At 36.5% G+C, this 26,025-nt stretch overlaps 1 protein-coding gene and 1 non-coding gene across 2 annotated transcripts in view; one reads left to right on the top strand and one right to left on the bottom strand.

The window, feature by feature from the left end:
* Window positions 1-26,025, bottom strand: part of heca (hdc homolog, cell cycle regulator) — a 105,436-nt gene that overhangs the window by 42,120 nt on the left and 37,291 nt on the right. The window contains 1 exon segment of the mRNA XM_002056078.4: window positions 19,043-19,139. Within this exon segment, the coding sequence (XP_002056114.3) occupies window positions 19,043-19,139 (97 nt within the window).
* On the top strand, window positions 23,264-24,080 carry LOC26531757 (uncharacterized). The gene is made up of 4 exons (XR_011416242.1): window positions 23,264-23,436; window positions 23,489-23,580; window positions 23,645-23,780; window positions 23,835-24,080. It is a non-coding gene; the product is annotated as an uncharacterized protein (transcript).

Here is a 26,025-nt window from a genome sequence, read left to right as displayed (position 1 = left end):
ACTGAAAAAGAGCGCGTGAGTGACACAATTTGGTCTATAAAATATTTGAATGTTCGCGACGTGCAAAGCTCTGGCTGCAAGGTGCAACATCCTGTCTGCTACAGTCAGTTGATTCAGCAAATTAATCATAAAAGCCAGCATAAAAACTTCCAGGATTAAGCAATTCGTTAGCTGGAATAAACTGGATAACTGAATATTTAAACTGATCTTCTAGCTACTACTGACTAGATATTAAAAAGTAGACTAAAAATTCGATAAAATATATAAACTAGAAAAGGATACCATTCATTTCACTTTGAATCAACATATACAAGGACTTAAACTGAGATAATTATTTCATTTAACTTAATCACCAATTTATTTTTTAAAATTTCAACAGCACCCAAATTAGAAAGTTAAGTCATTTACCAACACTACTACCAAATTACAGTCACCGTAGCAATAGTAGAATTTAAATATATTTTCCACCCATATACATTTTATTTTATATTTTTCGACATTTACCAACACTAAATAGCACGCACATTACATTCACATTTAACTCTAACATTGTCTTTCCGCACACATCCTCCAGTTTGACTTTATGTACACCTTTGCGCTAAAACTATCATTTTTCTGCAATTTTAGCCTCAGGTAATTAACTTAAAAGTTTATCTAAGCTGAGTTGGAGTGTGCCTAGAACTTTGTGTAACTTTTGCCAGACTGTGACCACTTTTTGTTTGAGTCTATAAAGTTTTTAGTTTTAGTTTTTCGCCAACTTACCCAACACTACACTTAAATGCAACATTAGATTTATGTAGAAAAGTCCGTAACATACCTGAAAATAAAGCAGAGAACAAACATATGAAATTAATATCAATTAGAAAGCATTTTTAGTCATGTTGAAATGAAATTTTAATTAGCGACTGCCTGACTGGTCAGGTCAACCCGGCAACCAGGTCCAGGCTACAATATAATAAATTAGAGCAGGGCCAGGCGAAAGTTTCCTTCAGTTGAGTGAAAATCAGCAAACGCACATAGACCAACGTTTCTCCATTACACATTACACATGACACAGGATACACAGCCAGACCGAGCGCGGGCGTCATAAATATCACATTTGTGGCAGAGACACATGCACACACACACACACACACACACACACACAAACGTATGTCTGCCGCATTGTGTTTAGTGCTGCATACAACGCGGCGCATTTGGCATTTTATGAGGTGCAAATAAAAAGTTTGCCATAAAAATGCCATAGACATGTGTAGAAATGGGCAAACGGCGCATAAAAATGCATGTCTGGGCCAAAAGAGGCGAGAGAGAAAGAAAGAGCAATCGGAAATGGGCGTGGTGTGGGGCCAGCAAAAACATGTAAGTATCCTGCAAACGGCAGCCAAGCTGTCTGGCGCCACGCTCCACCCACTGCCCTCCACACGCATGCAAGCAAAAGCGAAAGGTGCACTTCAAAGCGCGCCTTTAAAGAGCTTCAGCGAATGCTTTAATTAATTTGATGCTGCCAAAGTTGCCACTTCATCATGCAACACGTCATGCACAGGTGCAATTTATAAAGCAACAGTAGACAAAAGGGGCCAGCAGTGGCAGGGCAGCTGCAGAAGTGCACGCTTGAAACGGTAATCCTGACAAAGCCAGTCACATTTATTATTGAACCCAAGCTATTTGCTACGTGCCACGCCAAGCGAGTGCAACAAATTATTAGCGCACAAACATATATAGTATAAGAAGCATAGGAACTGCAGCGAGGGTTCTGTTTGTGGCAAGTAGGAGGGGGTAACAGACATGCAACGCATAAAAACAATCGATGCATTGAAATTGATTTGCCAGTTGAGCTCAGGCATATTAAATAGTTACAGCCACGGCCACTCAATGTAGTGAGACATGTACTCAAAATGGTTCATAGAAATGCCGCAACCAGCGAATGAATTCATGCATTCATCCATTCAAGCATTCAAGCACTCAAGCACCGATTCAATCCAAAGGCGAAAAGTAATGTAGCTGGAACACAGGACAACACGAGTTAACAAACTTTAATTAGCCAAAGTAAATAATCTAATTACCAGCAGCCACAAAGACAAAGTTGGCCAAATCGAATTAGTTGTGTTTGTCTAACTGATTAAATGCATTATTAAGCCAAGTTAAGTGTTTGAGAAGCGCAAAGAGGAGCGCACATCTCTCCACTTGATACAGATTATGAGAAGCACATGTATATATATATTAATTCAAGGGTTTTAGAAGTAAAAAGTCGTACTTAAATATACTTTTCGATTTACTTTTTTTCGTTTACAGCATGAAAATTATGAAAGAAGGATCTGTATTCGTATTTCAACTAGGTAAAAATAATGAGTATAGCACGGAAATGGGCAAAAATGCATGTTAAGTTGGCAAAGCGCTTAAGCAGCGCATAATAGGACGCAAAGTTTATTAAGTGCATGAGAAGCGCCAACAGAGGTACACTTTTCAATAAACTTGATATTAAATATAATTTCATCGTCGAGCACATATATTCTTATAAATCAATGAACGGAAGTGAAGTGTAGACAGCAACAAAAAGTTTCTTCATTTACTTTGGCTGTTACTTTTTCATCTGCTTCTTGCCAGTTGCTTGAACTGCCACAAAAACGTTGGCGGCGACTGCATTTTACAAAAGAAATCGAATCGAAGCGGCCAACTTTATTTTATCAGCGTCGCGACATCAGCAGCAACACGAAGAAACGTTGGCAACAATTCGTGGCAAGACGCCCTCGTGGCCCTCGGACAGGACAACTGCTGTGAGGTGCAAATTTCTTATGCACATACACACACACACACACACCCAGCACACACATGCACAACAAACTAACAAGCAGCGAACATAAAGCAAGCACTTAGAAAAGCCAAGTCTACTGCCATGTCCTGAGCAGACACTTTGGACCCGGCCATAAAGGTGACAATAACTTAACGAGCAATGAACCTACAACAAGCAGTTGTTGTTCTTGTTCTTGTTGTTGCTGTTGTTTTTGTTGCTTGCTGCTCTTGACGTTTGCTGACCGGCGACATGGCGCAAGGAAGTGCCACTAAATTGTTGCAGATAACAAAAAGCAAGCGGGCGGGCGAGCGGTCAGCAAATGTAACTAAAGGGAACTTTGAAATGTCAGCATGTGGTCGCAGCCACACAGAAACGAAGCGAAACTGGTAACTGACCCCTTCTGACAAGCTCCCAGTCTACCTGTCTACATCTCTCCATTTCACTCTCTCTGCAAGAGTCTCACTTCTTACCTTACCTCGCCGTCCAAGCATAACAAAAATGTTGCCTGTTGTGCATTTTGATCAGCCGCATTTAACATGTGCAGCAAACGCGTCAATTTTGGCAGTTATTTCGCATCGAGTACACACAACTTACACAAACAAGCACACACACCTGGTACAACATTGCGTATGATAAATGGAAGTTGAACTACCTTTTGGATTTGCACGTGCAGAAAAAGGCAGCAGACAACGAACCCGCAGCAAAGCAGGCAAACATTGTGAAAGCAGGCGCAGGCAGGCGGTTGGGGAGAGAGCATTGCGGGTGCGGCGAGAGGATAGCGAGGGTAGCTCTTTAAGCCTGGGCATGCGAAATGAGCTGTTGAAATGGCAATTTAAGTGACTGTCGAGTAGCTGCTGAGTAGATGCCAGATGCCAGGATAAAAGCACAACGCGCCAAAAGCAACAATACAACAAAACAGGCAAACAAATTCAACAAAATACAACTAAAAAAGAAAGAGAAAAAACAAGGCAACAGTCGATTGCCGAACCATAAATACCCTCACCACATATAACAGTACAAAAGTATAATACATATTATATTCTTACACTCAGCCGTCATCAATAAATTTTCGTTTCAATAAAAGTTAGCTTTATTTCGGTCTATCTCATAAAATTGTCTTGATTTTTAGGTAACAACTCTAATTTGACCCATATAGTAATCCAATACCCTATTCTAGATGTTATATATACACTTCAAATCCTACATCGAGCCTTCTGATGAAATTCATCAGACATATATCTATCAAATGCTTAATGGGCATGACGATGGCTTCTCAAAGTGGTTGCATAGTGTACAAAATAATGTATAGTGCCCACTAGCAAGAGTATCAGAGATATACTTGAGAAACGCGCGCACAGAAAGCTTTGCCAAAGGGCAGCAAATACTTGCGGCCAAATGCTTACGTGCAAATCATTTGCACTCACTGTCAGCCAGGCAGTCAGTCAAGGCATTGTGTAGCTGTATCTATAGCTGTGACTGCAGCTGTATCTATAGATATATCTGTATCTGTATCTGTTAGCTGTTAGCTGTTGGTTGTATCTGCAGCCTGTATCTTATAGTTTACAGTCTGACGCCTTTTGAAAGAAGGCGGCGTCAGCGCTGCTTTTCATTCATGATAGATGCATTTGTCGGAGGCGACACAGGCACCGACACCAACACCAACACCCACGAACACACAGAAAAGATACTCAGCTCAGACAAGGTAAGAAATTAATGCATCAAAGCATCGCAGACGCTGCTCAAGTGGAAAACAAAGTCGAGCACAGGATGTGGATGCGGCTACGAATGCGTATGAAAAAGTGCTGAAGCGTAAGTAAATCGTTTGTCGCACCAAAATCATTAAAAAAGCATCGGACGAAAATGCATGTGTAAATAACCGAAAGTACATCAAGTCAAACTGGCCAAACTGAACGAATGATTAATTGCCGAGCCGAGCTGGCGTCCAGCTGACAATTTAAAATACCAGACCAAATGCTGAAGCACCACACGCTGTGGCCTGTTGCAGTGTCATTAAAGAGCCATCATTTAAATTAATGATAAATCCATAAAAAAAAAACAAAAAAAAAAAAATATTAACAATGTCATTAATATTTTGACAAAGCGTTAAAAATTCAAAGAAGACAAAGAATAAATTTAAAAAGATGATTTATATAAATTATAATTAAAACCGGCACAAGTCTCGGGCACGAGTCAGGCAATTTTTTTTTTTGTTTGGGAATTTTAAGCCAATTTACATGTTAAAAAAAAAAAGAAAATTTTGAACTGCTGTCGCAGACGCTCATTAATTTGATCAAAGCTCCAGCGAAATAATATGTTGTTAAAGCCAACCACAAACAATGTAAAACTCGCATTTTCTTTGGTTTTTTTTTTTTTTTTTTGGGTGAAATATAGAAGGAAAAAATCAACATCATTATTTACATGTTGCTTGCCACATGACGTCAACGCTTCATTAATCATTCACAAATGAAGGAAGTCTAGAAAGGCAAATGCATAGTGCAAACGCGGACCAGGGTAGCGGAAGGGTATCTCTGCAGCACATGCACAATATCATTAATCGCCTGGCAAAACTCTCACTTTCCACGCGGGGGCAATTAAATGACGCTGACTCTGGCACTCACTTAAGCGCTTTTAATTTAAAAAAACAAATACAGAAGCAAAACTCAACAACAATAAAAAATATATATTAAAAGCCAAGTCGATTCGCAATTTTTCATTAAACAAAATTAAAATGCTGATGACGCGACGCGAAATAAAAATAAGAACAAGTTAAAGAGGAAAACTGCAGCAGCAAAAAATAAATGAAAATAAAATAGAAAAAACGCGCACAAAACACAGCAAAAAAAACGACATTAATCATTGCAAGCGCAGACAAGAAGCGTGCGGGTGGGAAATTGTCGCGTGTTGCTTGTCTTTTTGCTGGCTGCATGTGTGTTGCAGCAGCAAAAAAAAACTTGCAACATGCAACTTGCATGATGTGCGGCATTTGCTAGACAAATGCCTGATAATGACCGTCATGTAAATGAACAGTCAGCCAAAAGAAGAAGCAGCAAAGGAAAACCCAAAAAACAGCGCATGGGTATGCCCCAACTCACACACCCGCACACACTCAAGCAGCCAACAAACACATGTTTGGCAAGAACAATTTAAACGCCATAAAGTATGCCATAAAAAGGCAAAAGTTTACACCAAAATAGACAGGAACAGCCGCTGGGAAGAAGGAGGGGCCAGTTGTGGGCGGGTCACGTCATTAGCCCCGAACATTAGTCATGGGTAGATTTGTTGGCGGCGTCAACAACTTTCTCGATTTGCCAGCCACAAAAGACGCACACGTGGAAAAAGCTGGAAACTTTTTGGGTAGTAGGAGCACGCATGGCGCCTCCAGCAGCCTGCAGCAAATGTATCTATACGGCTGCAAAGGACATTAAACCCAAGCCGAGAGCGGGAGAGTGCGAGCGAGAGCGAGCAGTCACAGCGCAGGCGCCTAACATAGGGAGCCGAGCCGCCTAAAAAGCTTCTTTTTTTTTTTTTTTGGCCCAGCCGACCGGCTTATTCCCGTGGCCATGGCCGTGACAATGAGCCGGCAGGCACCAGACATGGCCATGGCCGTGAAAGCCCAACACAGGCCACCGCCAGCCCCTACTGCTTTAAGTAGGCGCCTGTCCTTGCACTTGGCCTTTGCGTAGGCGCACGACTTGCCGTTCGGCTTTTTATGTTTATGTTGCGTTGGGATATTTTCGGTTGCGTAAAATGTTAATAAACTGCCGTAGCATGTTATGGGGTAGGTGTTTGATGAAGGGGCTTGGCTTGAGTGTTTGTCGGGTGCTTTGACCTTGCGGCGCGCTGCTCCGCCGAGAGGCATTTGGCAAATGTGCGGCACGCAGACATTTCGTCCATGTCTGTCTGCCTCACTTATATATTATTTAAACGAAGGACAAATGTTTCTATATGCGTGGGAAAAAACAGACGACTGAGAAGGAGGCTGTGGAGGGATGCCCGGGTTGTCCTGTTTTGGGTATTAGGGAGCTGAGCTTTAAGTGCGCATTTTATGGAATTTCGTTAGCTAGACACAATTTAATATAAAGGTGTCTGAACCTTCAATAAATAGCCCCGAATCTGAATTCGGTGCAGGCAGTCAAGCAGTCACAGGGCAATAAAAGTCGCGCTTTTCTTTCATTTTTCTTTCACATTTTCTTTGCATTTTCCAATTTTGGGTTTCTTTCAGGCATATTTAAATTTGTGTAGAGCATTTGAGTTCGAGAGGCTTTGTCGTAAAATTGATTGGCTTTTGTGAATGCCTTTCAAACATTTTGTTTTTCAAATATTATTTGGCCAGCAGGTGCTTGAACGGCCAGGTCAGTGGCTGACCAGCGTGCGAAAAGCGGTCAATGCACAGTAGAACAGCTGCTTTTAAATATTTATGCAAACTTCAGTTTTTCTTTTTCTCATCTAATTGGCAACTTTGTAGACGGCAGCTGCAGCAGCAAAAGGAGACGAAGAAAAAAAACACCAAAACAGAAAGTTGACGTGGAATGCGTTGCACATCCTCAGGAGTAAGCTTTGTGGAGCACATGGCCTCATAATGGCTATAATAAAATGTGCTTAAAGCGCATTATAGAGCGCCAGCCTGTTGGTGGTGCTACCCGTCGGCTGTCTGTATAATGGGCGCCAACTTGTTCCCTCTTTCATTTTATGGCTAGAAATTGGTAATTTCGTGCATCGATGCCAGACGAAGGACGAGCAGACGAGGCAACGGGCAGGATGCGAACGCGGGGCCAAAAGGCGACGCATACAAATTGTCCCATAAAAGACATTGCATTGGATCAAAGCAGTTTTCTATTATCGTTGGATTATGCGACATAAGGAAGACGACAGCGTTGATCAGTCAGGCATGGGTGTGTGTGTGGCAGGGCGTGTCCTTGTCTTGTGTGCGTGTGTGTGCATGCTGCATGATGTCTTGTGTTGATTAGAAGCTGCCGAGCTATGTTACAGTCCATTAGATGCACATTGTGTGGGGGTTTTTGAAGGCCATGTTCTAATCTAAGCAATGGGAAATTTGATGAGTTGCACTTGTCGGGACCGACTCTTGGAAAGTGGCAAATAAAATTAGTGAAACAGACTGAAAAGATGATTGCGACTATTCAATAAGATTTCATTTAAGATTAGTTATATAAGAATATACATAATACTTAAACTCGAATAAAGTTTAACTTAATGGGATCTTTGCTAACATCATTTTCAATCAAGTCCCTAACGCTCTGAATCTATGAGTTGTGCATCAATTAATAAACTGTCTTCAGGCTAAGGAAGTTAGATAAAAATTTAAAATTTTATAATTTTCACAGGAATTCTTTTGTTTATTATTTCGTTTTACTATTTTATAGTATTCCCTACCCATTAAGTTGTTTTTTCCTTTTGTATTTGGAGCTTGTTTTACTGAATGTTTGTATTGTTAGCATTTAAAAACCCTATTCAAATCCAACATTGAGCTTTATGCTTTTATTGCAGTCCAGACGATGGCTATTCTACCATTAGCTCATATCTGCCACGCCCTCAGCCTTTCGGTTGCTCAGTGCTTGTTTAAAGATACACTTGAGCTTATTTATGACTCTCACATTTTGCGAATGGCATTTCATTTTATGATAAATGATTGTCCGTAATTAAAGTGGCTCTCGCTGCACTGCGGTTTTAGCCCGGCTGCTATTGCTGCTGCCGCGAACAGAGCTAACAGCAATATGCAAGAGTCCTGCCTGTTCGGTCCTGTGCTGTCCTGGCCTGGCGCATTGACCTCAAGCGCAGGACGTACAAAAACGGAAACTGAGCAAAGTTAATAATGTGCAGCAGGCGTTGGCGCAGTTTTTCTTTCTCTTCTTTTTGCATTTTTTTTTTTTCAATGACTGGCAGCCTGTTCCTCCGGCTGAATGACTTTGCTGAGTAGATGACTGGCGGCTGCTTCCTGCCAGGCAGCTGCAACCGAGCGCCAAAATAACATGTATATAAATAAATATAAAAATAAATTGAAAATTGTATTGTTGTACCTATGAACAAGTGGATATATGTGCTGATGTTCACATATGTTGCACTTACAGCTGCTCGTAAGGACATCTACTCTGGGAATGGCACAACTACACTACACTACGCTACAAATACACGCTCTAATTGTTGTTATTATGGCTTTGTTTATGCACAATGCGGCCTCATTTTAAATTTTTGGCATGCAAAGGCAAAGGCATGAGAAATAAGTCGGATCAGAAGAGCGACTGAAAAATTACTTTTAATTTTATGTAAACTCTACAAATTAAGCAATTTATTTTCATTAACGCAAATAAAGGCGACCCGCACAAAACTTACAAGCAAAAAAGAAGAGAAAAAAGACCCAAAAATATATGATTTCAACGCCCTCAAGCGTGGCGGCGGCACCCACACACACACACACACATACATACACAATCACACACACGCGCACAACAAAAAATTGTGCGAAAAAATGGCTCGAAATAAATGTTAATTCGCATAAAAACTCGTATGATATCACAGCAGCTATTTCTGTGGTCCCTCGTCTTGGCCATATGTTGACAACAAAAGCAGCCGTAATTAAAAAAGAAAATGTTGTAAGTAGCAAAAACAGAACATGCTACAAAAAAAAAAAAACAACAACAATAATAATAATACAACAAACAAAAACCGAAAATAAATCAAAGTCAAGTGAACAACGCAAACATAAAAATTAAATGTGCCACTTAAATGTGCCACATTGAAGCGAGTCGACTCGACACGGCTCGAGTCGAGTTGAGCTACCAATGGAACTTGCCTTGAATCGAAAATTATTTGCACATTAATCAGATTTATTGTCCACAGCGCCAGCCTAAATACTTGTACATATGCGAGAGTAGTTCTCTCTAATAGACATCTGGGGGCGAGACAATGCCAACAACAAAACAATGCTGCAACAACAATAACAACTACAATCCTATTGCTGGCCTGTTGTTAGGTGTCTCGAGACGCGCTTTCGAGGGTGGCTAATGACTACATAGACTTCAGTCTAGAATCTGGAATTATGTCATCATCAACAAGCGACGCGGCGAATGGTTTTAATTAAAATGTTCGCCAAAACTTAAATGCAATCGGTGGCGCACATAAATCTTCAAGCTGTCATTAGAAACTATTGCAACGATTAAAACAATTTTCAATAAACTAACGCATCAAGTGTACAGCTCACTGATTGAGCTGAACTCTCTTAATGCACAGCGAGTCTTAAATACTCTTTCCCAGTTGGTATAATTATCGAGAATGTTGCAACATTTAAGTGCTTGAAAAAATATATTTTAAAAGAATGCAAGTATTTTTATATTAAAGCGGTCGATAATTTATCGAAGGCAAATATTGTAAATAATTTAGGAAAAGCTGAAACCCTTTTGTCTAGGGTTCGATATATACAAACAAAAGTAATCGATAATATATCGAAATTCAACATGCTTTTTGATTATATAAAGCTCTTTTATAAACAGAAAAATATTGTGAGTCTTTATTTAAAGCACTCATCTGCCCATAATATTGTGCAAATGTACATATACATATTCATATATAAATAATCATATTTACATATTCCAAATATTTTGGACATCGATAACATATTAAAGGGCAACAATATTTTACTAAGTTAAAGATACGCAATAACAATTATTAAATCGATTACTTTTATGCCAAATAATTCTTTCATCATTTTTATAAAAGATATTCTGTTACATCTTAACATTAGTATGTCTGCTGCTTTTGTAAAGACAAAAATATAACAATTGTATAGAGCTTACAATATATGCATATATAGAGCCAAAATGGGCCTTCTCAGAGCTTACTGCTTTGGGTCATTAGCGGCACAACAGCTGGCAGACGCTGGCATCGACGACTTTGCTGTGCGAGATCGTCAACTGAGCACTTGGGAGAACTGTCAAACGGTTGCCACTCGACTGATGCGAGTGTAGCGTCAACATTATGAACATCATGAGCATCATCATTATCATTAGTAACATCATTATTGCTCATCAGGCAGAGCAATGGAAAGAAACTTACAGCGGACATTATGTCAGTCAGCTGTCATACGGCGAGTCTCAGACTGAAAGTCTAAATTCGAGTCTGAGTTTTAAGGCACAGACTGAGACAAGCTTCAATTGCAGCCAAGCGACAACAGCAACAACAAAACGAGAAAACAATAAACACATGAAATTGTTTGCTGTAAAGTTTGTTGACTTGTGTCGCCGCTTGAGTTGCCAGCAAACAGAGAAACCAGCGAAAATTGTGTACGCATAATAAATAATAAATAAAATACGAAAAGGATTTTGTAAATGTATCCAAATTATGATACAAAAATGAATATGAATAAAAATGAAAAAACAATAAACACAATAAACCATCATAAATTTGAGCGTAAAACGGTTATAATTTAAAAGACAGTCGACACTTTTATTGTTAATGTCGCATTTGTCTCAATCCTCTCTTCCACTTATTCAATTCCCCCCCTTCTTTCACAAGCTGTGTAGCCAATTTCACTTGTAGCCAAATGAAGCGTTAACTTGAAAAATTGCAAGCCGTCGCGGTTCACTGCGATTCACAACAGCAACTGCAACTGCCACTGAAAAAAGCAGCAGCAGCTGCTGCAAGCAACAATGCAACATAAATACTTTTGCCTGTCAGGCCGAACCCTAAAAAATTTCAATTAACTTTTGTGCGCAATGCAATAAACTAAATTGCAGAGAAAATTTATAAATTGAGAAAAATTGCTTAAATATTTTGAAGATGATTTTGTTTTAAAAAGTTATTGTTGGCTTGATATTACCCAGATATCTGACTAACAGCACTTTCTATTCTTCCTATATATATAACTATATGGCAAAATTTAACAGATTTTTATTGCTATTTGTTCTGTACTTTACTTTGATATTTCAAATTAAATTCATTATATATTTTTGTTTAAAATCCGGAGCTTCAGTCACTTAGATATAATCTGCATTGAAATTTCTTAGATTTATAAAAAAAATTATATGAGCTTTTCGGACAAAATATCATACGAAGAACCAGTGAAATTTTCTATTATTGAATAGATTGTCAATAGTAGTGCAAATCAAAGATTATTACAAGCTATAATTGTTAATTAAAAAGCATGCCTAAAATATTAAAAAAGTGAAGAAGTAAAGTTTCCAGATTCTTTATTGAACTGAAACTTTCAATACTTTGTTACAACTAAAACCTTTCGTTCATATACTTTTCTTTTTTATAATTATACAATATTGAATGTCAAGAGCTTCAAAGTCAACCGTATTTGATTAACGCATTCGCTGCTGTCGCACTCATTAATATGAACCTTAACAAAGCTTCGGTTTTGTTTGCAGTTGCCTGTATATAAATAAGCCATCAAATCAGTAAGTCATACATATATATTAGAGAACACATTAAATTGAAATAAATTCATAAAAATTGCCAGACGAGGTTTTAATTTTATTGCTGCATAGGGTGGGTGTGGATACGTCTCTCAATTATTTTCGAACTACGGCTCTAGGCGAGACTCAGCTCGATATATATATATATAAAGATTGCAATTGACGGAACAAACCAAAAAACAATATACATGAATTCGCGTTGATTTTATTGCACATTTTTTTATTCACTTTTTATTTATTATTGTGAATTGTTGCCGGGGATTGTAAACAAATGCTTAATTGTTGATGGTAGCAATGCAAATTACGTTTCACGCTTAACGTGTGGGCAGACTTTGAAGTGTTGTTGTTGTTGTTGGTTTTCCTTTTTTTTTTTAGGTTAAACAAGTACAATGTGTGTGTGTGTTTGTGTGTGTGTGTGTGTGTGTGTGTGTGTGTGTGTGTGTGAGTTTGACTGTATATGAATGAGTGTATTGAGTGCTCGTTAACATCAAAAGTCAATGCATTTTTAATTTGTTTAATGCGCCGCTTTGGGCATTTGTCGTTACAATTAGCGTATCCGAAAGCTACCTCAACTACACACGTCATGTATGTGACTCAGGTGTGCGTGTGTGCCAATATTCATATGAAATGCATGGACCAGGCCAACAGCCAAACACTCTGTGGCTAAAACAATTTGACATTTTGTGGATGTGCGGCCCAAAGGTTCAACAACATTTCAATGTCAAGTCGGCTCACGTTTCAGTTGTGTCTGTGTGTGTACGTGTGTACAAGGGGGATGCCAACGTTATCCTGCGCCTGTTTTGGGCAGGCTGCGAACCTAACGACCAGCACAAAAAGAGAGATGACACCTATAACACAACATTATTTTGATGAGAAATTTGAAATTAAATTTTTGGGCCAAATGCCATTCAAAAATTTACGTAAAAGGACATAAGCCGTCCATTGACCTGGCCAAACAAATGTTTTGTTGTGCTTTTAATAGATGTACAAGCAGAGCTCTCTGTGTGTGTGTGTGTGTGGGTGTGTACTTTGGGCTAATTTTAATTAAGCAGCAGAAACCAGGCGCAAATAAAGCGCCAAGTCTCAGCTGCTCAAGCTTAAGACAGGCTTTTGTGTGCATGTCTGGTCTGGCCGTTGAAAGGAGGGTGGAGGGAGGGGGAGTTAAGCATTTGTGGTGTAAGTACAAACACACGCATAATTATTCATTTTGCAACCGTCGTCTTGTGGCAGTGCCACTTGAGCTCTTCTGCATATGATTGCCAGCAATTTGCGCCCGGAAAGGCAACAAGATGCAAAAATTGAAATAAATGACAATGGCAGCTTGATAAGGACAGATATACATATATATATAAAGTTGCATATACATACATATATAGTGTATGTGGGTATATGTCTGTTAATCTGTCTGTCAGACGTTGCAACATGTTGCCATGACAATGACTGCGACTACAACTTATCAATGCTGCTGCTGATGCTGCTGGCGCCGTCTGCTGCAGGGCATGTCTACCACAATGCACATCAAATGTTCAGCTGACAACAACAACAACAACAACAACAACAACAACAACATGCAACGTGTAACAATGTTGCGGCGTCGACGGCGACAGTTACAATAAATGTCATGTTAAAGGCAGTCGAGCAACAACAACAACAATAACACCCATCAGTTGCAGCTGACAAGAGAACTACCAAAACTCCGGCGGAGTCTGAAGACTCCAGACGCTACTCAACAACACTCACTCACATGGTGCAAACATGTCCCACAGCCATTTACCTGTGCGTATATAGGTGTGTGTGTGTGTGTAGGCGTGGCTAGAGCAGAACTTTTGCATAAATTGCGGCACTTTAATAAACCAAAAATGTGCCACAACACATAAAACTAAAAACTAATAAGTGCGGTGCAATCAAGACTTGCTAGACTGGCAGATGCAGTCAAAATAAAAAATACATATAAAATATATATATATATATATAAAATATATTTAAAAAATGTACATAAAGTATCTCTACACTTATTATCATTGAAGGAATTGAAAAAAAATAACGCGCTTTACAATTCAAAATCTTCTTTAATTTTAAAGAACAGAAGTTTATTTAATTACATGTAGGATCGTTTAGTTAAGACTATATTGGCATAAACTATAACGTGCCTGGAGAAGAACTCCACACATGCAGCGGCACACACATACTCACATAAGCTACGATGCACACACACACATATATATATATATATATATGTATACATAAACATATACATATATATGTACATATAGTATACACGTATACATATAGACATATTTGGTTGGGCAATTTTTCGTTGCCTTTTGTAGATTTGAAATTGCATAAATTATTCTCGGACTGGCGCCTACGAGACGCATTTCATGTGGCACGTTGCACATACGCCTAGGCAGCAGGCGCATTTTGCAGCCGCTGACATTTTGGGGCAGCCACAAACAGAACAAAAAAAAATGGGCTAAAAGAATAAAGAGTGCAGCAATCAATCTTCAAAGTGTCAACACTTCCAAGAGTGTCAACTAACGTGCAAAAATATTCGGACAGCATTGAGAACTGTGTCCGTGGAATCCAGTTGTGCCACCCGTTGAGATTTTTTTTTTGTTGCTTTTTCCGGAAAATGTGCACAGTCGGCGACGGCAGCAGCTTGAAACGGAAATGTTTAGAAGGCTGTAGCATGCCGCTGATAAGAGTGACCGACAACAAAAAAAGCTTTTCAAGCACTTTTGAACAGTTTAAAATACATTCATTTTAATATATTTTGAAAAATAAGAGAAAACCCCGATTAAATTGCCAGCAAATGTCTGTGCAAATATTTATCTATATGTATTCGAAATTTCAGCTCCAATTCACGACATATGCGCTCCTAATAGCCAGATGAACGTGCCCATCAATCATTTAAAAAATAACTTATTTTCTTGTTTAAAGTTCGCTTTTTTCCAGACTTTTATTTTCGCAAGAGGACTGCAAAGACAAAGATTGATTGGCATATACAACCTATAATTTCAAATACCCTAACTGAATCATATATGATATATACTTTTCTGCAATCAATTTAAAACAACTACAAATTTATTATTATTCTTGCAGTTGCAAGTTATTTGTTCATATATATGTATTATTTTTTTTTTTTTTTAGATGCTCTTTTATATATTTACTTACGACAAAAGCTTCCGGTTCACATCAACAACAAAATAAATTAAACAATTTACTTGCATATTTTAACAATAATTTTCTTTGTTCTTTGTATTTGTTCGTTATTCAATTTGGTCAATAATTCTATTCATTATTTTATTCATTGGGTGTATTCAAAAACTGAAAAGCTAAATTTTAACGAAGCCTTTAAAAATTCGGAAGCTTTTTATTTTTAATGTAGTTGTTTATAAGTATTTTCAATTCAATATTATTATTTAAGATTATTATTTATTATGATTTATTATCTCATCTTTTTTTTTAGTTGGCTATTTTATTTGAATGATTTATTATTACTGTTTATTATAACTATTGCCATTATTTTTGTTATTTTTGATATAATTATTATTAATTATTATTATTTTAATTATTATTATTATTGATTATTATTATTAATTATTATTATTATTAATAGTTCTAAAATATTTATTTACACATATTTTGGCATTTTATAAAATAAATAATATAATTATTTATTTATTTACTTGTTTTATTTAGTTTTAAAATTTTTATAATTATTTTGTTATTGATTTAGTTTTGTTGTTAAATTCTATATTTCTTTATTATCGTTTTTTAAATTAAATTTTTCGTTATTTCGTTTTCACTTTCATTTATTTAATTTCATTATTTTTTCTACGCGTGTATATACAATATTTAAAAATATTTCTATAAAATAATTATTTTTTTTTTTATTCAAGCAAGAGTTCGCTAACAATTCATAATTCATAATCCCATATACCATTTATCCTTTTATTGTAAAGAGTTGAATAAGCAGCAAAATTATAAACGCGATCTTTCACGCTTAATCATCAATATGGGACTCCACCCCAGTAAATGAAGAGGGTATCGCAGTACGACAACAACAATTAACAGATGTGCCATCAAAATGTGAAGCGTAATAAATGATGAAACAAGATGACTTAAGTCGCAATGAAAACACGCTGGAAACTACCCGAAACAGACGCGAAATTTTCCAAGCTGGGCGTTTTATTTTTTTCGTTTTTCTTTTATTTTGTTAATTATAATTATAGCTGATTAAAAGCTGAGACGAGTTTGGGCTTGTGGAACACGCTAACTACAAATTCCACCCGAAAGAGAGAGAATGTTGACAGCTGACGGGGACTCTGTCCTTTGAAAGGACCCGCAGGCAGTCAATGATATGCGTTGATTAAAAAATCAGCGATGCGGCTTAGGAACAACCCTTTTGGGAATCAAGTCGCCAATTGCTGAAATGATTAACAAGTTGACTTGTGTTAATTATTATGAAACCGGTTTCATTTTGATGGCTTAATCCTTTGGGCAAACAATGCGTTACGGCTAAGGACATGCAGGAGGTACGAGATTTCCCTCTGCCTGGCACTGCAATCAGTGCAATTGCCAAAAAGTATTTGAATGCGCGTTGTATTTTTTTATTTTTTTTTTTCTGCTATTCCAAAAGTTTGTTGAATGGTTATCCCCGCAGTTGCCGCCTAACCTATCTAAACTTGGGCTGCCAACTTGTCTGGGACAAGTTCGGACCCAGAAAAACTTTATCTTATCTGTGCAGCGAAAAATAACTTTTAAAGCCGTTGAAGTTGCAGCGGCGAGCAGCTAGCATGATGCCCGAGTGGGGGCGGGGGCTTTAGGCGCTTTAAAAACTTTTGGCCATGCCAATGCCTTCCTTCCACTTTCCAAATGGCAAATCCTAGACAGTTAGTCATGGCAGGTTTATACAAATTTAATACGCCAACGCTTCGGATTCAGTTTTGGTTTCAGCTTCGTTTTCGGTCCGGGTCCGGGTCTGGGTCTGGGCGATTGCATGGCATTTTGAATGGCATTAAATATTTATAAATTCAATACAAAATGCAATTCGAAATGCATGCCAAGCGGCAGACTGCCAAAATCGACCGAGAGGGAAAGAAAACACGCACAAATTACAAGAGAGCAGGAGCGGGTCCAACAAAAATAAAAAAATTGAATTGTAAAGTTTTTAAGAGCAGCGTTCCAGACAAATACTGAGCTAGGCAGCTGGGAGCCACATAAGTTGGCCAGCGATTCAGCTGTTACAGATAAAGATACACAGATCCACAGATACATTCGCAGCCAAAAGATATGCACAGCGACAGGTAGTCGCAAATATTTTGCTATTCTTATGCACAGCAAGGCCCCGCTCCCTCACCCACACCTCACTCCTGGCATTATAGTATATGCAATTGTTGTTGTGTGTGTCCTGCTAGTGTGTCTGCCGCCATAAAATATTCAAAGTGAACTCCAAAGGTTTGCATTTTGCTATCTGCATATAAGTATAAGAGTGAGCAGGCGAGCTGTCCCTTTTTATGATTTTATGTTGCTGCTGCGGCTGCGTCGACAGCAGCTAATTGCCACTTGAGCAACTTGTGCGGTCTGTTCGATAGCTGTACGTACAGTTCAATATCCGCTCTACACAAAAGGCAGACATTTCAACAACAATAACAACAACAAATAAAAATAATAATAACCGCAGCATAATATCAAAACAATGTGCAGTTGAAAATTGCTTGCCTAATTCCTTTGGTGGATAACACACACACACACTCACACACAATATATGCCGACATTGGCATAACAGAAAGTGTAAACAGTAATCTAATACAGTAGCCACATAAGAAGCTGCAACAAATAAGAAGACCACATCGAAACTTAGATACCCTAGATATCTAGATAATTTAGCGATTCGAACCGGCAACGTTCTTTATACATTGCATCTACAAGTAGCTAAGTTAGACATTCGAGTAAATAATTTAAAATATTATAGATTCATCTCTATTTAATATTATGGTCTATTCATTATGCGAATCTTTTTCTGTATTTATACCCTTATTTATACCTTAAATCAATAAAATACTCATAGAGAGAATATATCTTTTAAGTTATTCAATACTTGACTGCTCTTACATTAAACACATATATTTTAAAAGTTCATAACTTTAGTTAACTTTTATTAAATGCCCCAACGAATGCCCTATTTTCTTTTCATATCTGTGCGCTTCTCACAACAAACTGACACATTTTATCTGTTTTATGTGACACCTAAAATATATTTGTATACATATATGAAAATAGAAAGAAGACAAAAAACGTAGCCAGCAATTTTCTTGTACTGCTTTTCAAGTTAATTTTGTCATTTCCTTTGCTGTGGAACAACATCTGCAAATTATCTGAAGTTTTGCGCTATGCAAACAATGCCACAACAAGCCGCCCCACCCTCTCCTCCCCTACCGCAAGCTATAAAAGCCATATCCATGCCCTGTCCCAAGACCGTATCCAATTGCTAGTTTGTCAAGGCAGGCAGTTTTTTCTATTTTCTATACTCGACATCTTATCACATGTGTGTAGTTTTCCAAGAACTGAATACCCAGCGAATTGGCCATTTGTGAATGAATGCAGCAATCAGAAATGTGAATAAGTGTGAGTAGCGAGTGAATGAGTGTGTACAAATAGCCAGAGTCAGCTAGAGTCACAGCTACTGCTGATTAATGAGAAAATAGCGCGAAAAATAAAATTTTTCCACTTATTCAATTTAAGTGTTTACAGCTCGCATTCGATTATACATAAAGGGTATAGTATACATTTTATAGATTTAACAGCAATAACTCACCTTAACTTGATAAGAATTCAAACGCGTCTTTGGCAGCAAGTTGAATGATGAGAAATCCAAGCGACGTGAGAAGATACCGTTGCAACCAGAGGTGGAGCTGTAAATGGAAATAGAAGCAAATGCGATATAGAAACAAAATCAAATAGGTATAAATATATATTAAGATGTATATGTAAACTAAGATTAATGCTCGACCTGCGGATATCTCGTATCTGGCTATAACAAATATATCTGAGTATGTTATAAAACACTAGAGAAAGTAAGGATATACTCGGCCAAACATTTAATACCATTGCAATCATTTGCCGATATGTGTTTAATGACAATATCTTAGAACACAGAATATTTAGACATCCAAGAGCTATTTTTTAACCGATCGTTTCTATGGCAGCTATATGATATAGTGATTTGATCCGGTCATTTGTGACACATGTACCACCTGCAAACAGAAAAATGAACCCAACCATAGACGATAGACGATAGCTTTACAACTGAGAGACTGGTGCGCATAGAAACAGACGGACGGACAGCAAATCTGCTCTTGATTCTGATCTAGAATATATATACTATACGGGGTCGAAGATTACTTCTTTTAATACGCACTACAAATTTCTTGACAAAATCATAATACACTCTACAAGGATATACAGATGTAGCCATACTTAAGGCAAACCAAAGAGTTTTGATTAATTCCAGTTCCTTAATGCGAGGTATCATAGTATCAATGTGCTATTGTTATTTTTCATTATTTCAGCACAATATGCAGGGTATGCATAATATGCGTATACAACATAAATAAATATATACATTGTATATTTTATGACAGCATTTTTCTTCTCACAATATTCTTACGCTGTTCGCATCATGGAATTGCATATCGAATATTGACAGCTGACAGCCAACGGAAATTGCATATGGGTTGTTGCACAAAGTGACGTCTCAGCCAGATAAAGATTTCCTTTTTGCCATGAAGCACACGTATTTCGATATGAGACCAACGACAAGCGGTGCCCCGCCCTAAAAATGTTTCGGTTTCGTTAAGGTAATACGTGCCGTTTTAAACTTGGCCGAAAGGCACAAGAACAGCTGTTAAATATGAGCTAAGCGTTACCAAAAGGGCAATATTTGCCAATGCATATCACAAAACTAGATTATCTACGCTTAATTTAAGACATTTTTTGTGCTTGCGTCATTTGAAATTCTTGAATAATATTTCATATTCAAAAAAATAAATGGCAAAAATAAAAGGAAAGAACAATTAGGTAATCTAAAGTAAAGCAAATATCGTAAAAGTTTTATAAATAAAACAAAAACAAACAGCTGAGTCAAAATTAAAACAAATAAAAATACAAAACAAATTTTATACCCAAAGCTGAGTTTTCTGTTGTTGTTGCTGGTTTTGTGCTTTGTCACGGACATTGGAAGAATTTCATGGTTTTTTTTTTATGTGTATAATGCCCAAGCAAATAAAGTTATCAACAATACTCAATAAAAAAAAAAAATAAAACAAAACAAAAAAAATGTGCAAATATATACAATAAAAAAAAGACAAGCAAAGAAATAAACAGAGGGAGAGTATATGAAAAATAAAAGCGGAAAAAAAGAAATGACGAGAGCAAAAACAAACGAATTTCTTGTTGTGAATGTCTCGGCTGACCTTGACATTGAATAGATTAAAATATTGTTTTTGTTGTGCAAATATTATCAACGCAACAATTTAATGTGTTATCTTTAAGTCGAGCGAGAGAGAGAGAGAGAGAGAAAGAGAGAGAACAAACAACCTTCTATATAGCAGCAACCGCCCTCCGCCCACCCACTGAACTTGAACCGAGTAACGCCCCTTATCGAATTAGCGCAATAACAATTACGTCCACTAGAGAGCCGAGACTATTTTTAAACACTCAACTTTAAGTGCTGCAAAACGATTAACTCTATATATGGACACATACACACACAGGCATAACTATATATGCATGCATTCGACATCTATTTGAATATTGAAAATAGTAAACAACTCGAACGCTTTTCTTTTTAGTCACCCGTTTTTGTTGAGGATCAGCTTTGAGCCAGTCATCGCATACCCTTAACAAATATCAATTACCTATCTAAAATTTTAAATTAAGTATTTGATTTAATTAAATATATACATAGGAATAATTTGTAATATACAATGAATCATCTATGTTCATATCTATCTATCATATCATAATTCGCTCTTCAAAAACTTTAGAAATAATAATATTATTTTCCTATTATATAGAAATATTTATTCTTAATTTAACATTATTCTATTCGATATAGAACATTTTAATATGATCACATATTTGTTTATGTTATCCAAGAAGTTTTTGATAGGCCTTGAGGCAGCCAATACTGCATTTTATGCCCAGCTAATTAATTACAGGGTATAAATCCAGCGCACACTAGAGCTTTTCTTTTTTTGTGTATATATATCAAATATAATATATATGTTATTTATATTTACACCTCTTTTCGTACCTCAATTATATAACACAAACTAGAGCAACAAAAAAAATAACAAATAAATTAAAAAGAATACCAGACCGAATGTCTACGTGACCCTCCCACCGCCCCCTTTCCAGTTCAACCCCTTCGTAGGCAGCGATCGCTGCTGTGGGACAGCAAAAATTAGTCATATGCGCGCTTATCAACGCGCGTTTAAAGCGAAATTGTAATTTATTTTTAAACAATTACACAATTAAGGCAAGCAAAAGGCAAGTTTGCGACGATACTTAATTACATAATGACAACAGAGGAGCGTTAAAGAACTTTTTATTTTTTAAAAGGAAAGTGAAATATAAAAAAAAAAAATATAATTAATAAGGAAAGAAAAAAAATACTTAAAATAAATAGTAAATAAATAAAAATATAGTAAGACAAAACAAATGCAATATACTCTAATTAAATATTTAAATATATGTACATACGACCAAATAAAATAAATACATAATAAATATATTATAAACATTTATTATGAATACATCCAAAATCTTGTTAAAGAAAAATATATAAAAATAATATAACTAATAATACAATATAATTAGTAATATTTGAGAAAAATAAGCAAACAAAATGAATATAAGTATTATTTTAGAAAATAATATTATATATGTATTATATATGTATATACATATGTATATGTATTATAATAAGTTTCAAGTAATAAAAAATACAAAAAAAAAAATTTTATAATAAGTATGTATGATATTGATAATATTGTAATTTCCTATAATAATAAAAAGTGAGGCATATGTGCCAAGCCACATAATTATTGATAAAGTGCCCATCGACTACATTTAAGTTAATTGATCTATAGTCGTACCCTTAACCAAGCGGTAATACCCATAACTGGGGTGGGTTAGCGCAATCGGCCACGCCCATAACAGAGCGCGTCCGAATTTGTAGTAAAATCGTTTTGGCCTTTTTTTAATTTATTTAACTCGCTGTTAATTGACTCGCTGGCCAATTGAAATTGGCAATGCAGCTGCCCGTTGCCAAGATTCATAAATTCGTTGCGTTTCATTTTGCTTTTCTTTTATTTTTTGGGTTTCTTTAATGTGTTTTATTGTTTATTAATAAAAGCGCGGCCGATGTGCATATGGCTAATGAATTTTAATGGCTGTGCTCTCGGCTTAATTTCTGTATATTTTTTTTTCTTTTCTTTTTCGGGGGATCCGAACGCACGTGCGTTGCTGATTGCCAATTTTTTGGTGTATTTTTTTTTTTCACTGTGGCTGAGTGCTGACTGTTAATTAAAAGCTGTTTGAATGGTTATTTTATTCATTGGTATATCGCAAAGGTAAGTGGGTAGCATATATACTCACATTTATATAGCGTATATACTCCATTTAAATGCCAAGCACCCGCAATAAGCAATAAGTAGAATAGGCTCCAGCTGAGCGAGCTGTAATTTATAGGCGACGAGCAACAAAACTTCGTCTTGTCAAATTGGAGTTGGCAGCGAAGTGCCCTGCCCCGCCCGCCACATCCCGCCCCATCATCTCAAGCAACTCAGAACAAAGGCTAAATTAGAATATTAAACAACATATAACACACCAGTATATACAAGGTTTTAGTTTTTTATTTTTTGGGCCTTTGTTTGGTTTTATTTTGGTTGAAAGCAGCTGACTTTGACCTTGCTAGAAATTACATGTACAACTTGTGTTGTGCATATACTTCACAGCCTACATCAGGGCATTATAGCTAGGCCATGACTTTTGTTTCATGTGGTTTCTTTTTAAAACACTAACAAACAATGAATATTCTGAAATTAAAGAAATGCTGTTGTTGTTGTGTCGATTTGCGCTGTGGCTGTGTCATAATCTATGCGATCGAGTTCTTTTTTGCTGTCTGCGGTCTTTGCCTGGGTGAATGTGAGTTGCGCTCAATCGGAAAGTTCGCTTAAGGCTAAAACACTTCTGACAGGGTCTGAAAATAATCACTTTTGGATAGTGTTACGCATCGGTTATATGGCGCACCTGATTGGCACCGTTTTTCTGCTCATGGGCATCATTTTAGTAAGCCCCAATATTCAATATATATATATTATATATACTTATTGAAATAAAAAAAAACGTATAGAAATCGCCTAGCTTTTTGATGGTTTATTTGGTAACAAATGGCATACACGTTTTTACCAGCACTACATACCTCATTCTCTGGGCTTTGCGATGTGTTCGTTGTATTTATGTTGTGACGTTGTCAACTTTTGGAATTTGTATGTACTTATAGCATATACTCAGAATATTTATATATTTCTATATCTTTTCAGTGTGTAGCATTTACTTTTGGTTAATTGTCTACTCATTACGACTCAGATGTAAATGGGAACAGTCAATAGACTATGATGGTTCGGTTTTCTAACTGTATTAGGCATATCTTGGTTAAAAGGTTTTTTTTAAATTCAAAATTCCAAATTTTTTTGACATCTTATATACAAACCTTCTGAAAATCTCATTACTTAAACAAAGTTAAAAAAAAAAAAATATATATATATATATATATATATATATATATATATATATATATATATATATATAAATATACAATAAAAATAATAATCACAACTAACCATATTTCATAAAAGCTTAATTCGTTTGACTTTATAGTAAAAAATATTTGAATTATATTTACTAGTTCTAGAAATAAGTATTTAAATATGATATAAAGAGTATTTGATTGCCGCCTTTTTTAATTTATTTTATTTTCTTTACATACTGTTTTAGCAGCTTTTATTTTCGGTGAGTTTGCTTTCTGACATTGTTTTTCTTTGTTTTTTTTCGGCCAAATTGCTTGTTGTTGTTATTTGAACTGCTCTTATGTACTCTTGTCCATAATTTCACACTAATTTGTAAATTTGCTTTTAATGCCAAAAACAAAGAGTAAAATGTTAGAAAAATAAATAAAATGTCTGTAATTTTTAGCCAACTTGTTTGTCTACGAAACAATCTCGACTTTGCTAACCTGCAGCTCAAATCAAATTAAATACAAAAAAGTGAGGCGAAAAATGCGAAATGAATTGCAAGCAATAAGAACCAAAACGAGAGCAAGTTTTTTTGTTGTTGCTGCATTTGTTGTTGCATTGCTTCGAATCACTTCATTCCGTTGCAATTTTCAATCACGTGCTAAGTGCTGCCAGACATAGCAGACACGAGAGACAATTTGTCTGCAGCGTTAGCATGCAACATGAAGGGGCAACAGCAACAGCAACAGCAACTACAACTATAACAACAACTAGTGCTCTTCACCATGGCAATTGCTGCATAATTTCTGTGCTCAAACAAAGGCAGCAAAGCGTAGAGCGAGTGGAGCTCGGATCCTCGTACAAAATCGAGTGGCAACTATTTGCCCTATCACGTACAAATTAAAAATGTGAAATGCTTCAATTTGGTGCAAGCAATGCGCTTGCAACACAAACAGACACACACACACACACACAGGCAAACAGGCAGACACACAAAGCAGTTGCAACAGCGGCAAAATGCTCTTTACAACGGGGCGTATGAATTGTGGAGCATCAAATAGATTGAGTTGCAAACTTGTTGTCGTTTGCTTCCGATATTTAGCATTGTCACGAAATAGCTAAGTGCTCGACTAGTAGATACCCAGTATTCTAACATAGAGTAACCTTTAATTCATGTGCTGCTAATTATAAACATTTTTAAACTCTAAATTCATTTTTCTGCCTGTTACAGTGCGTTGCTTAACTAGTAGATACCCTGTATTCCGAGCTTAAGTGACCTTTAACATACATGCACTTCATGATACAAATTTTTAAGTTCTTAATTCTCTTCGGCCTGTTACATTCCGCTGCTTAATGCCTATATGCCCTTTGTTTTAAATCCTAGTGCTTACAGGGTATTCAAATGTTTGATTTTTGCAAAATAACTTAAACGTGCGACAAAATATGTTTAATATTATGCTAAAATTGACAAAAATAGTTTCAAATAGTCTTCCAAAAGCGTCTGCCAATAAATTTTTCAGTTTTTTATTGCAAAAACGCTTTACTATTGACTTTTTTGTAGCTCAAATTTTGCATTATATTCAAACAAATTTGAGAACAAACGAGTTTTTTAACATGCATACATAATTATATATAAAGCCATTTTTCAATATGTATGTCATACCTTAGTTTTAATATTTTAATTAGGTCTGTTGTCAGGCAAATGAATAGTTTATTTTTTTTCCAATTATTGACTATTCGTATGCCTCTTCCGTTTGTCAATACAAGCGATCAATATAATAAGCTGGCCGACTTGCATTAAATGCCAAAAACGATCAACCTTAATAACAACAGGCGCCAACTGCCATGAGAAACCTATTGAATTTGTCAAATAACTTGAATTGTTGATATTTTTGATAATTTAATTGCAGTTGTTGTTGCTGTTGTTGCTGCTGTTGCTGGGCCACACCTAGCCATAAATATCGGAATACATATAAATAAATACCAAATAGTTGGAGAG

The sequence above is a fragment of the Drosophila virilis genome, chromosome 2, assembly GCF_030788295.1.
Source record: "Drosophila virilis strain 15010-1051.87 chromosome 2, Dvir_AGI_RSII-ME, whole genome shotgun sequence".
NCBI lineage: Eukaryota > Metazoa > Arthropoda > Insecta > Diptera > Drosophilidae > Drosophila > Drosophila virilis.
The sequence above is the reverse complement of the archived record's forward strand: the minus strand, read 5'-3'. Positions and strand labels throughout refer to the sequence as shown.